Source organism: Zalophus californianus, chromosome 8 (assembly GCF_009762305.2).
Source record: "Zalophus californianus isolate mZalCal1 chromosome 8, mZalCal1.pri.v2, whole genome shotgun sequence".
Classification (NCBI taxonomy): Eukaryota; Metazoa; Chordata; class Mammalia; order Carnivora; family Otariidae; genus Zalophus; species Zalophus californianus.
The window spans coordinates 121,027,265-121,041,273 of NC_045602.1; the positions used below are offsets into that span (position 1 = coordinate 121,027,265).

General features: G+C 58.9%; 1 protein-coding gene across 1 annotated transcript; it reads right to left on the reverse strand.

Moving 5' to 3' along the window:
- Window positions 1-5,681: 5,681 nt before the first annotated feature.
- Window positions 5,682-9,020, reverse strand: MAFB (MAF bZIP transcription factor B). The gene has a single exon (XM_027623613.1). It carries the CDS (start codon window positions 8,652-8,654, stop codon window positions 7,683-7,685), a length of 972 nt encoding a protein of 323 aa, XP_027479414.1. The 5' UTR covers window positions 8,655-9,020; the 3' UTR covers window positions 5,682-7,682.
- Window positions 9,021-14,009: the final 4,989 nt, after the last annotated feature.

Consider the following 14,009-nt stretch of genomic DNA (forward strand, 5'->3'; position numbering starts at 1 on the left):
ACAGCTGTGGTTAAACTAAGGATGATTCCGTCAAAATTGCCTCACCTAGAGACTGCTTCTTCTACAGACACTTGCTCTGCTAATTATGATCCATTTACTGGAAAGTTCAACTGAAAACACATGAAAGGTGAGGGGTCTGTTGATGAATTATGAAAAGCACCAATGTCCCAGGCTAGCAATGCCCAAGCAAGCAATGCCCCCCCCCCCCCACACACACACACCAGGACCACCATAAGCCGCTGGCTTCTCGGTGAGAGATTGAAATGGGAGACAGAGCTATAGTTTTCCCTCCAACCCCCTTGTCATATTTGTCTTGCTGGATCTCCAAGTGCCCATTGCCCATCTCCGTGTCTGGGCAGGGAGCATTATGGATGAAGAGTAATCACACCCTCAAGAAAGTGACTACCCTACGCAGAAGGAATTAGAAAGGAAACTTCCACCCCAAGAAAGGGCTATTTCCCACCCCTCCCTATTTTCCCCCAAGTTCCCCCCATCCCGGGTATTTCAGATAAGAGATTGAGAACTTGTGGAGTTTGGTGGCAAAAATACAAATTTTGGTATCAGATAGGTGGGGACTGAAGCTTTAGGTCCCCCACTGGGTGACACTGGGCAAGAGGCACCTACTCGGGGCCTACTTCTCCATCTCTGATCTGCATGGACAAGAGTAATCCACACTTCAGAGAGGTAAGTGAAATGTCATAACAGGACTAACCTCATGATCTGGCCACATCTCTTGTGCTCTGTGGACCTGGTTGCCCCTTGTCGGTGGAAGGGGGCATGTGTACCAGGCTCCAGCTCCCAGGACACAAAGGAGGGCAGATGCCAAGCCCTGCGTTGGGAAATGCAGCCCTTTGCTGCCCACTCAGGGAAAGCAGAGCTGAATCCCCAGACCAGGGCCCCATCTCAGTGGGAAACCCTAGCAGTCAAAGCAGTGAAAGTGACATCAGAAGAAACAAGGGAACTTGAAAGTGAGCTCCTGATTCCTGATGGGGGAGTCACAAGCCAAGCTGGATGCCTTGCCTTGCTCTCTCCAGCTCTGAAATGAGCATCCTTTAGGCTTCCCACCCCCTGCACCCCCGTCTATTTACTGGAAGGAATACAAACCGAAGTAAAATGCACAGAGCTCTACAAGGAAAAGCACAGCGACATAAATTTTCAATTTGTGGACTTCTGCCCCCTTCTCACACTGAACCTGGCTTCCAGAAAGTATCAGGCCTCCTCCCGTTGCCTCTGTGGTGGCTCTTCCAGCCTGAGGACAGCATCCCCCTTTTGATACAAATAAAAAGGAATGTGTAACAAGCAGCTGCTATTTTACAGGAAAACAACTTCACATGCAAAGAATGCAGAGGCGCAGCTAACGCGGAGTTTTGCTTTGGAACAAGCCCTTATTAATAATTTAGATGGTTTTCCAAATTGGAGCCGCAACTTATCTCCCACATTTAATTTCTTGCAAGTGAGAACAGTTAGCTCTGATTCTCTTATCCAAATGCATCTTTTAAGATAATACGTGTAGCGCAGTGGAGAAGGGCATTCAGATATGAGGAAGATGCGTGGAAACAGCCGGTAGAACATGGTGCAGGCCTGCAAGGTCCAGGGACTGTGTGCTCCCCAGCTGAAAGGACTGCCCTCTGTAGCCTAGACGCCTGCTCACAGGAGCAGAAACTGCAGAAGGGACAGAATTCCAGCATCAGCAGAGGGGGACAGCCGCAGCAGCCTTCTCCAACAGGAAGCTAGTCCTCCCAGCCAGGTAAGCACCAGCCTGGAAAGCCTTATGGTGGCTTCTTCCGCCAACCAGGTTCAGCCTGGACCAGGGACTCTCCCTTCGCTGCAAGCTGGCATGTCTCCGGAGGGCACAGTGCTAGGCCCAAGCTTGGGAGCAGCTTTTTTAACCAGACTGACACCTTTTAGGAGGGCTGCTGATGGAAAAGACCGCAGTCTGCAAAAGGCGCCTTTTGTGGACTTTTATTTTGGTGGGGGGAGGAGGGGCAGAGTGAATCTCTAATCCTCCCTTCCTTACATAACAAATCCAAACACTACTATCTCTGAGAGGAGAGGCCAGGCCTTCTGACTGCAGTCTGTACAGGGAAGGGTTACGCAAGAAGCCAGTTCTGGGTTTTCCTTTCTGAAAACAGAGGGGCTCTGAAGCGCCTTTGGGGGGGGGTGGTATTACATCTGTAAGCGTGCAAGGGACCCACTGGAATCGCTAGACCCAGCTGTTTCCCGGGGCCCACAGAGAAAGAACTTGAGGAGTAGGGGTGGGTGGCTGGGGTGGGGGGGAATTGCCTGGCCTGGCAGAAGCCGTAGCTCTAGTCACAGAAAAAGCCAAATGACCATGCTGCTGGGTTCCAGGCAGCCCCCACTCCGAGCCCGAGAGGACAGGCACAGCTAGAGTGTGCGTGGGATGGAGGTGGGCCCCTCTCACAGGGACCCGGGTTGGTCCTGCCACAAAAATGGCCAGAGACCCTGGACCGAAGGAAGGAAGCCCAGCTGTGACCAAAAGAGGGGTCGGGGTCTAGGGCCCAGCCCCAGCTTCCCCAGCCCCTGCCACCGACAGCCGGGGTGGCCCGCTGTCTCGCCAGCGGGGGCCCTGCTGGAGGTCAGTCCCCACCAGCCCTGCTGCTGGCGGGTCGGACGCAAGGGAAGGCTGGGGAGCCGAAGCCGTCAGGGCAAGAGCCCAGAGTGGCTGGCCCCGGCCCGGAGCTGCGCGGAGGAGGCTCGGGCCGCCAGACCCCATCGCCAGACCCCATCTCCCGGCCCTCGCCCCTCCCCGCACTTACCCGACAACTCGGAGCCCCTCGGAGCCCTTCCTCGCCTGGCGGCGCCTGGAGGAAAGGCAAAAGGGACTGGGAGGAAAAATGTAGGGACAAAGTTTTCCGAAGTCAAGAGTTTACCGAGAAAGGGCTGCAGGAAAGGGAAATGGCAGAGAGTAAGGACGCGGGAGACCGCCGAGCCGGGCGGACGCCGCCACCCCTGCCGCGCGGGTCGGGACCCCGGGCTCCCGGGACGCCGCACCGAGCGTCATACCCGACCCCTCGCGGAAGGTGGCGGCGGCCGATCCCACGGGCACAGCCTCCCGCACACCAGTGCCGACCGGGGGTCCTAAGGCCCGAGCAGCTGGGGAGTGGGGGCAGGGCCGTTCGCTCCGGCCGGGACCTGACCCGGGCCGCCCCAGCCCGGGGCTCAGCCTGGAGCGAGCCACCTTCCCGGGACCCGTGTGTGCCCCCCCACGTGCGTCGCGGTGTCTGTGTGTGTCCGACTCGGCGTGCATCCCCAAGTGCAGGCGCCGTCCTGGCTGCGTGGCACCGCTGCGGGCGCGGAAGGCGCTGGGAAGATTTTGCCCCCGGCGTCGCGGAGGATCGCGAGGGGCCCGCGAAGGGCCCCCGAGCCGCGGGGAGCGGTGGGAACCGGAAAGGAGCCGGCGGGCTGCAGGGCGCCGCGGGGCTGGCGCGGGCCGGACGGCCTCGGGACTCAGTTCGCTCTTCCTGAGCTCGCGCGCGCCGGCTCTGCGCTGTCGCGGTGGGTCGGGACGGAGGGCTGCGGGCCGAGACGTGGCCAGGGCTTGCCCGCCCCGGAGTCTCTCGAGGTCCCGGCCTCCTCCGGTGCGCTGCCGGCTCTGCCCGGCTCAAGCCTGCGAGCGTCCCGGGCCGACGGGCGCTCAAATAATAGGTTGGTGCCGGGACACGGGGCGCGTGCGAGGGCACCCGTGTGGGTGCTGGGTGTGGGTGTCTGTGTTATCTGTGTGTCAGTGTGTCAGTGGGACTATGTGGTGGGGTGGTCAGCTTCTCAGAGATGTAACTGGTCACTCTGAAACGGCCTGATCTACCGTGTCATCCTAGATGCTGGTCGGCACTGGGTTGGTGTCTGTGTTTTCTGCTCTGGAGAAGGAAAACCAATGTCGGAGTTTGCGACCCTCCCCAGCCCAGAGGCTGTTCAAGCAGAGTCCAGGTGACCTTAGAGGTGGGAGACGCCAGCCAGTCCGCTTGGGGTTATTCCAAAGGGAGTCAGACCTCCACTACATGGAAGCAAGGTCATCCCCTTTGGTCTCCGGATCGAAGCAGCAGGGGGATCCTCCAGTGCTCAGCCTGGCCGAGACCTCTTTCGCCCCACAGGGGATACACTTGTACCTGTGGGCTTGCTCTTAGCAAGTTTGAGTGTGTGCACTTGTACACACAACTACAACTAATCATAACCCCTCGCTCCTTCATCCATGTGCACTCGGGTAGAGCTACTTCACAGCCAGACTCAGCCACCATCCCCCTCCCTGATCACAGCCAAAGCCTTCCCCGCCAGGCATATCTCCGGGTTAGTGAAATGAACTGGGCCTTGGAATTTAATTCAAGCTAGAACTTCTGACTGCTACTAAACAACACTAAAGCGCCACTAACTGTAAATCACTGCTGGTAGTATTTGCTTCCTTATGTTTGGGATTTTTCCCTGCTCTGTCTTTGCCAAACCCCGACCACCATCCCCAAGATTCCAGGGATCCTGGGCCAAAATCTATTCCCTGCTAGTTTTAGCCTTTGCTTCCTTCTCCCCGGTTCTTCCCGGCTCTAGCTTTGGGCTGGGGCTCGCAGCCCGGGTCTCTACACCTCCACATTCGGGTCCCGAAGTTCCGTGTTAGGAACTCTCAGCCAGAGAACCCCAGGGCTGGAAGGCTGAGTCTCTGGGACTGTAGGTATTAGGTCTGAGGAGACCAGAAGCCCCTTGGACCCAGCCATCGCCAAAGGAACAGAGGATCCTTCTGGATTTGGGAGGGGTGGGGGGGGGTGGGAATCCCACTCTGACTCTCAGAAATATCTGAGGCCAACTCTGAATTATAGACAAGATTTTGAGAAGGCTGAGGGGGGGTTTGGGGTAACCTAGGTGGGAGAGCTTGACTCTTCTAAGAGTCTGGCAAAGGAAAGGTACTGGGCCCAGCTCCCAGTCTGCAGTCCGAGGTGCTGTACCGGAATGATGCCCCAAACCCCCTCTGGCCCCCAATCTGGAGAGTCACTGAAATCCTGGTCCAGCCATGCAGTGGCCTTCTGTGGGTCTGAGGGCTCCAGGCCTGAATGGCATGTGTGCCCAGGGCACACCACCCCCAAAAAACAGGTCCACAAGGAAGGGTTTCCTGTCTGAAGGGGCTTCCACCCCCAAACCTGGGGCTGGATTCCACTTGCAGGACTTCGGCAAGCCCTGGGGAAGGGGGCATAGGCCTCCACTCAGGGCGGGCAGGCATTCTCACTCTGGGCAGGAAGATGCACTGGGCAGGAGAAAGTTGAGAGCCTTGCAGCCCCGACAGGAGGGCCAGAGTGACAGGGCCAACTGAGCCTGATTGCCAAAAAGACCCTGCTTCCCCATCAGGAGGCTCTGGCTTCTAGGGATCGGCTATTCTCTGCCTCAAGCAAGCAGGCCCATCTTGATCGCCAAGCCTGAAAGCCCCGAAAAAGTGTACCCCCTCTCAGCTCACAAACTGGCTCCTGAATGAGGTCTCTACCTAGAGTGAGAAGCAGAAACACATGTGAGGCTCACGTACATACACACTCAAAAGCAAGGGCGAGATTTGCCCAGACATGGTCTGTTTCTCCATTGGCCAGGGAGAGTAAGAGTGTCCCCAAATTGATGCAACTCTTAAAAAGGCAAGGGAAGAAAGTCAAAGTCAGGCGAACGCGGAGTCCTCTAAATAAACACCATTTCCATGGTTTTAATAAGCAAAATAGGAAACCATTTTAATAACCAAAAAACAGAAACCAGTCTGAATAAAACTACAATAGACTAGGTTTTAATATTTTCATATCATAAGCAGGGTTTGAAATTGATCCCTTATTTTACATGAAATAAAAACAAATTTCTGTTGCAGCAAATTTGATTTCAACACAGTTGAATCCATAAAAACCGAAGCTCGTTTCTGATGCAGGACAAATATCCACAATATTTAAAACTGCAAGCACCATGCGGTTCATACAATCTTGTTATTACTGTTAATTTATCAACTAATACAAACTCAAAAATGCATCCGGCCAGCAGCGCCAGCAATTTCAAATGGGAACTAAAAAATACGCTTTCATTTTGGTATTTTTGTCAGTGCAACTTAAATCCTTTTACTGACCTGCAGGAAAAAAAAAAAGTAATAAAGAAAAACACCCAGATTTTCCCTATAACTACTATACAACTGAAGGGGGTGTGGGGGAGGACACCACCAATAAGTCACCTGCTATTTCAAAAGCAGGGGAAAAAAACACACATAACGTGTTGGTCTAAAGGACGCGCTTGAAAGTTGCAAAATTTCTTGCCAATGTCTGGGTTTCCGGTACTTTCTGAGTGTGGAGGTTGGTTCAACACGAGTTTAGTTCACCACTGGGCAGTGTCAGGGCTGGTCAAGCCCGCTCACCCTAAAAGCTCAGCAGCCACAGCAATTAGCAGGGGCCTGGAGGCTTTTGAAGGGACCCTGGGGTGATTCCGATGGCATTAAAAAGCAAGTAAGATCTGTTCTCCTTTCCTTTCTAGTGAGGGGTGTCAATTTCGCCAAAAGACGAGGTGGGAGTGAAGACATTACCTCCGCTGGTCTAGGGTGCGGAACTGGACAGCTGCCCTGCCCTGGTACTCAGGAGCTGGGACCCCAGTCCTCTTTCAACACCAACAAAATTGAAAACTTCTGAAGTGGAAGAGACAAGAGGACCGAATGGAGACAGGAAAGGGGAGAAAACATGCAACTTCCAAGGGTGCCCCAAGACAAAGTTGTTTTCTGATGCAAAATGCCCAGAACTTTTTTTTTAACTTACAAAAAAATAATGCCATGATAATAAACCCAAACGAAGACACTCAGCTTGCTGCCACGTTCTCTAAGCGGTTTGGCGGGGCGGGTATTTACAAGCGGACGGCCGGGACTGAAACCCGGCAAGCAGCCGCTGGAGTTTCTGCACTGCCATCCCTTCTCACTCAAAGAAACAAGGGGTTATGATCCATGATCAACAACATGCTAAAGTTAAACAAGAAAATGGTACAAAATAGAAATTATTACCATACATGTCCAGCATGCAGGATTAATATTTTTAATGCAGATTTTCGTATTTTTTCTATATAATCGAGCAGGCAATAAAACTGATGAGAATTGCGCGCAGAACGTCCTAACTGAGGCCCGCGTCTCCGGGCTGAGAGCCAGTGTTCTCCGGACCCTGGACAGACAGGTCCTTCTGTCCTTCCTTCCTTCGCTCAGCCTCGCCTCGCGCCTGCCGGGACGCCAGGGTCCCTCTCCTCTCCTCTCCTCTCCTCGCTGCTCTCTTCCTGGGTTGGACTGCGCTCCGGGCCGCGAGGCAGCGGCCCCCGCTTAACGCGCAAAGTTCAGAAAGCCAGGAGTCTCCAGACGGCCTTAGCGACTCCTCCGGACTATGCCTTGCCGCCCTCCAGCCTGGAGAAAAGTTGCTCCGGGACTTCCCACCCCCTCGTCTGTCTCTGGCTCTGCTCGGGTCTAGGAGGCGGCGCTGGCGCGAGCCGCTCTCGCCTTGGCCAAGGTCCCCTGCCTGCCCGCGCGCCCTCCCGTCGCCCGCGTCCCGTGCCCCGCGCGCCCTTCCTCCCTCTCCCTCAAGTCAAACAGGTCAAGGCTGGGGCCGTGGCAGGGACAGGATCCGGGGGAGTCCGGGGCTGGGGACACGGGACAGGGAGTCCGGGCCGGGGCAAGGGCGGGGGCCGGGACCGGCCACGACTCACAGAAAGAACTCGGGAGAGGAGGGGCTGTCGCTGGTGGAGCCCGCCTCTCTGAAGCCGGAGTTGGCGAGTTTCTCGCACTTGACCTTGTAGGCGTCTCTTTCGCGGGCCAGCCGGGACACCTCCTGCTTAAGCTGCTCCACCTGCTGAATGAGCTGCGTCTTCTCGTTCTCCAGGTGGTGTTTCTGCTGGACGCGTTTATACCTGCACGACTGGGCGTAGCCCCGGTTCTTCAGGGTCCGCCGCTTCTGCTTCAGGCGGATCACCTCGTCCTTGGTGAAGCCCCGCAGGTGGCGGTTCAGCTCGCGCACCGACATGGACACGAGCTGGTCGTCGGAGAAGCGGTCCTCCACGCTGCCACTACCGCCAGCCGCCGTCGCCGCGGCGGCCGCGTGCGGCCCAGGCCCAGGGTGGCTGGTGGGCAGCTGCTGCGCTGGGCTGGCTGCGCTGGACGGCGGCGGCGACGCTTGGTGATGGTGGTGATGGTGCGGGTGCGCGTGCGGGCCCAGCTCGTCGTGGGGCACGCCGGCGCCCGGGTATGCGTGGTGCGGGTGTGGGTGGTGGTGGTGGTGATGGTGGTGCGCGCCGCGGAAGCCGTCGAAGCTCTGCAAGGGCTGCGGCACTGGGTGCGAGCCGATGAGCGCCTCCACCGCGTCCTCAGGCGTCAGGTTGAGCGCCTCGGGGTTCATTTGCTGGTAGTTGCTCGCCATCCAGTACAGGTCCTCGAGGTGAGTCTTCTGTTCGGTGGGGCTGAAGCTGGGCGACGAGGGCACCGAGCTACACGGCGTGCTGAGCGGTGTGGACGACACCGAGCCGGCTGGCTGCAGGCGCGTGCAGGGCCGGCCCGGGCGCTCCGCGCGCCCCAGCGGCTCCTTCTTCACGTCGAACTTGAGCAGGTCGAAGTCGTTGACGTACTCCATGGCCAGCGGGCTGGTGGGCAGCTCGGGCCCCATGCTCAGCTCCGCGGCCATCGCTGACGCGAGGCGCAGCCTCCGCTGCCGCCCGGGAAACTTTGCGGCCGGCCGGGGCGCGCCGAGCCGAGAGCGGGGGCGAAGAGCCGCGAGCCCGGGAGGCGGGGAGCCGAGGGCGCAGCGGGCCGGGGCCGCCGGCCAAGCCTTTGTCTGAGGACGCGGCGGCGCGCTGGAGAGTCCCGAGGCTGCCCGCGCTGCCCCAGAGCTCGGGGCTGTGGCCGCGCCGGGGCCGGGCCGAGTCGGGAGGGGTGGAGAAGCAAAGCGGGGCGCGCGGCTGGGCGGAGGGGAGGCGCCGGGCAAGCGCCCGCCGCTCGCTCTCTAGCTCTCCTGCTCTTGGGCTCTCTCGATCGCAGCCGCTCGCAGCCCGGCGGTGCAGCTGTGCTGGATCCGGCGCCGCCGCTGCCTTTTATCGCCTTCCTGATGTCACCGGGGCGCGGGGGCCCGGGCGGCCCAGCGCGCTGGCCAATGGCTGATCGGCCCCCGCGGCCCGGCGGCGCAGGGCGGGGCGCGCCTGACAGCTCCTCCGCCCCCCGCGTCAGCTGACCGGCGGCCCGAGCCGGCGGAGAGCCGCGGAGGCCTGGCGGAGGGCTGGAGCCCAGTGGGACTGCGGGCCCGGGCCCAGCCCCCCACACTCTCCGGGCCCCGGCCCCCGCCCGCTCGCCTTCGGGGCGCGCCCCCCCCGTAGGCCTGGCCGCCCCTTCCACCCCTTAGTGCTCCCTCCTCGCTCTTTACCCTTCGCTCCTCCATCCCTAGCCCGTGTCACCCCCACGGAGGCTCAGAAGGAGCGCCGGGACGACACCTCTCGGGCCCTTTGTTCCCCAGCGTCCCCCGCCCAGTGGGGGACGTTCCGTGCGCCGCGCGGCTGCGGGCCCGTAAGAGTGTGTGCCGTGCCTGCCTGTGTTTCTGCAGGTCTGCGCGTATTTGTGTGTTGGGGGTGGGTTTGCGGCTCCAAGAGTTGTGTTCAAATCCAACTCTCAGGCTCGGGGGACCCTCTTCGGGCCAAGCAGGGGCCGTTCCCCTCCTGGCGAGTGCGGTGGCCGAGCCCGGAGATAGGACTCCCCTTGCCCAGCCGCTCCCCGCGCTCACCCTATCCACAAAAGCACAAGACGAAGGGAGAGGGGAAAGAATCGGCCGAAAGGCTCTGAATTCCTTTCCCCAGCCAGACGCACGGAACCCTGAGCTCCCGAGGCTTGGGGCTGAGGCCAGCTCAGGACGGTGCTCCGGGTGGCTCTCCGCTGCTGGGGAACCGACCCTGTTTTTGTTTGAACGTTTTGTAACGATTTAGCAGATCGCGGCGTCAGCCGGCTGCGAGTCTCAAACAGGCATAAAGTGCGACCCCACGTGGCCACTGTGAGCAAAGGCGCGTCGAACAGCCCGGCCCGCCGCCGGAAGGCTCGAACGACGCCTCGGACCCAGCCGGATCTTCCTAAGTGGTCCAATCCAGGCCAGCCCAGAACGGACGCTGTGTGTGCACTGGGGCCCAGGACAGGTTCCCCTAGAGCCACACACAGGTCCTTGGGTCTCGTCCTGGGACTCAGCTGCGAGCTCGGCGCTGATCGCCGCGCGTGAAACTCCGCGCTCCAGCTCCGCGCCGTGTGGGGTTGGGGGGAGCGCTGGGAGGGAGACTGGGATGCCCCTGGGCAGCTCCCTGCGCGGGATGGTCCTGGACCGAGTTAGGCCTGTGGTTGAAAGCGGAAACGCCTCAGCGAGGGGGCCCAGGGCTGTCCGATGAGAAACCTCCCCCGAGCGCAGACGGGGAGACCACAGCACACCGCACTAGGCTTCCAGGCAGGACTCGGGCGCTGCGCACCCTCCTGACTCGAGTTCAGGATGGCCCGAAATAAGAGGCTCTTCCCGAGACCCCGGCCAGGGGACAGAAACCGGATAAATCGCAAATTCGCTGTACCCGGAGACCTGACCCGCCTCCCGCGTCGCCTTCTCCTCTTCAGCTTTGGGCGCGCGCAGCGAAAGGCAGGAGAAGCGTGCACTGGGTGAGTGTGTCCCGGCCGCTGCCTGTGCAGAACCAGCAGGACTGACGCCGCGCGTAGGGGTCAGGTGGGCCACACCAGTGCGGAGACAGCCAGATTTTTTTATTATTATTTTTTAGTGTTAGGAGGTAAAATAATTTGCCTCCAGCTAATCGGAAAATTCTATTCTTTTGCGCCCTTGGTGGAGCGGGGGTGGGGTGTGGTCTTGAGCTGCACATTTTTAATAAAATGAATATATTTTAACTAAAACTTGGACTGAAAGGTTTGGATCAGCAACTATAATACTGGAAGACCCCGTCTTCAACCCTTTGCGAGGAGCGTGCTCTCCGCAGAAACGATTCTGCCCTCTCCCCGCAGGGTCTGGGCCCTGCCGCTGCCCCTCCTCTGCCCCAAGGCGGGCAGTGCGGACAAGCACCCTCCCTGCGCCGGTCGTGTTCACACACGGTGAGAGCACACTGGCACCGCGGCTCAGCGGGAGAACGTTTCCAGGCCGTCCAGGGTCTGTGCTCCGAGTCCGTGCTCCTGTGTGAGGTGGCCAGGGCCGGACAAACGCACTAGGCTCTCTGGGTGCCACTGACCCCCAGCCGGCGGCGCCCTCCTTCCTGGTCATAAAGAAACCCGGTGGCTCAGAGAGCACACCTGACGCTGTGGACTTACGCGTGCGCACCGAGGCGGCCGGGTCAGTGTCCCCCCGGGTCTGCTTGACCTTCGCCGTCCAGGACAGAAACCCGAATCTCGGCAGTGTGGCCTATCAAGGCCCTAGGGGTTCCTTCAGCCCCAGCCCTGAGGTTCCAAACTTCCCCCTCTCCTGGGGCGTCCCGTCGCCGTCTCAGGGTCTCTAGAACTCGGGCTTTGTCTGGGCAGGCGCGCTCCTCTTTGTGTGTCTCCGTCTCCGTTGCGGGTCAGTCCCGTCCCCTGGGCTCGGAGGACGATATCTCCGTCCATCCCTAGGTCCACCTTCACCCCCAAACCGGTTTTTTGCTACTCTCCCAGCCTAGCCAGTCCCTCCTCTCCCACCCCCACCCCCAACCACCTCCAAAAAATGTTGGAACTGGGTGAGTAAATGAGGCACGCAGGTGGCTCCCGAGCCAAGGCCGCTGCAGGGCAGCCGACCTCACTTCTCGGCCTAGCCTCCCCCACTCCGGCTCCTGCTGCGCTCGGCTGCGGTGTCCCGGCGCCCCAAACCCTAAGGCCTCCTGCTTCCAAGAGCCGCCGCCGCCGCCGCCGCCTCTCTGCGCCTGGGGCTCTGGGGATCAGCGTGCCGGGCTCCGGGTCAGTGGGTCTATGGCAGTTCCCGGACGCTGCGCTCCTTGCCTAAAAAACTAGGCGGGGGCGGGGGTGGGGGGGGAGCAAGGGGAAGAGATGGTGGATGGAAGAAGTGGAGAGTCGCGAAGGAGAAGCAAAGGGAGAGACGCCAGGGCCCAGGGGTAGTGCGCGGAGCCCCAAGCCTCTTTTGAATCTGAGCCAAGGACTGTGGTTGGTGGCCAGAGCCCTCTCCCGAAGTTTGTCGTCTCTTGCCCCCAAAACTCCGATCTGAAGTTTTCACCCATACGCGACTTCCTCTCCCTAACCCACACCAAGCTGGGCCAGAGGCGATGTGTCCTGGGTGCACCACCTTGGAATTCTTCAGCTATTTTTGATGGGCGAGGAGGCTGTGCGCGGCCCGTGCCCCTGCGGAACCTTAGGGCATTCGGAGTAGGGGTGCACAAAGAAGTTATTCCTCAAGGGAGCACGACCCACCGCCAGCCGCCAGGCTGGAGGTTCGATGCGTTGCTCCCGCCGGCTACCGAGCAGCCAACCCGCTCACCCGAGAGTGGCCCCGCGGCGCGCTCTCCCGTGCGCCTCCAGACCAGCGCGGCGCTCCCGGCCGGCTGCAGCCCCGTTCAGCCCCATTCAGCCCCAAGATGCACCGTACACCCGTCGTTTCCTGGGGGCTGCAGGTGTTTGGAGCGCGAGCCGGCGTCTCTTTGCGTGCCTGAGTGCGGTGGGAGGCGTGCTGGAGGTGGCTCTGTGTGTGTGTGTGTGTGTGTGTGTGTGTGTGTGTGTGTGTGTGTGTGTTGAGTGGGGAAGCTGGGCATATGCAGTGGTTCGAATCGCAGAGCCAGAAGCTCCTGGCCTAAGCGCCGGGTTAGATTCAGGATTGTACTACCCCGGGTCTCCAAAGAGGCCCGTGTTCCCAGCCATCTCAGGATGAATTCGGCCAGGGAGGAGCTAGGCTTCTGCTTCGGCATCACCCAGAAGTCGGATCACCTGTCTCCTCCAAGGAGCCCTGAGGTCTCTGCCACCTTCTTCTAGGCCCAGCAGGAGGCGATTCTGTTGCTCCCACTCCCTCTGAGCTTCCCAAGGCCCAGGACTTGCAAGAAAAGGCAGGAGTCTTTTCTTTTCCCTCTTCTCCCTTTTTCCCAAAGGCAAATGTCATTTCCACTGTCTCCTGCCCCCACACAATGCCCATCAGATTCCAACCCAGTGCTTCCAGAAAGGTATTCTTGGGCTTCTGGTTCCTGGTGGCCTTGAACACCCAAAGGACTCAGTGGGTCTCAGAAGGGAGCCAGAGTTACCCCACTCTGCCAAGCCCTTTCCCCACTCCCTCTCCTGGGAACCAGAGACACCCCCAACCCCCACCCTGCCCCCCCACAAACAGGCACTTGGGAGTGAGAATTTAAAATTAAAACTGTTTTACCGTCTTCTTTTTATTTTGTTTTAACATAAATACTAGAAGTTTTTAAATTACATATAAGGCTTAAGTTTTATTCCTAGTGAACAGCTCTGTGTTAGACACCCACTGGGCCGTATTACCTCCACTAGAGACAGGGTATTTGATCATAATATTCACTCCCATTTGTATGTGAACTTGCAAAGCCTTTTTCCTTCACTTTTCCCTTCAATTCTCACAACTCTATAAGGTAGCAACTATTATCCTTATTTTGTGGAGATGTGTAGGCAGGTAGGTAAGTACAAACATATAACAGTGTCCTAAGAGTTTTATCAACCTGTTCTGTCCTCGCCACTGCCTTTCAGGTCGGGAGGATTAGCCCCAGCTACACAAAGGAAGCTCTGAGAGGTGAAGTGATTTCTTTGGCTACACAGCGGCAATGAGCTGGAGCTTCTGGCCCTAGTCCAGGACTCCAAAAACTATGAAGCACGTCCAGACGTCTCTGTCTGGACTAGGTGGCATCCTGGGGACCCAGGTGCCAGCACGGTTCCCCATCTGCTCTCTGGGTCAGAATTTCCAACTCTCCACAGACTCAGTGGTTCCGATCAGGTCACAACAGAGCCTCTGCTCAGTGCCAAGTCCCTGCTGAGAGCTCAGTGAGAAGAGCAGGGATGAACGTGCCTTCTTGTCGAAGGCAGTCAAGCATCCTTGGGC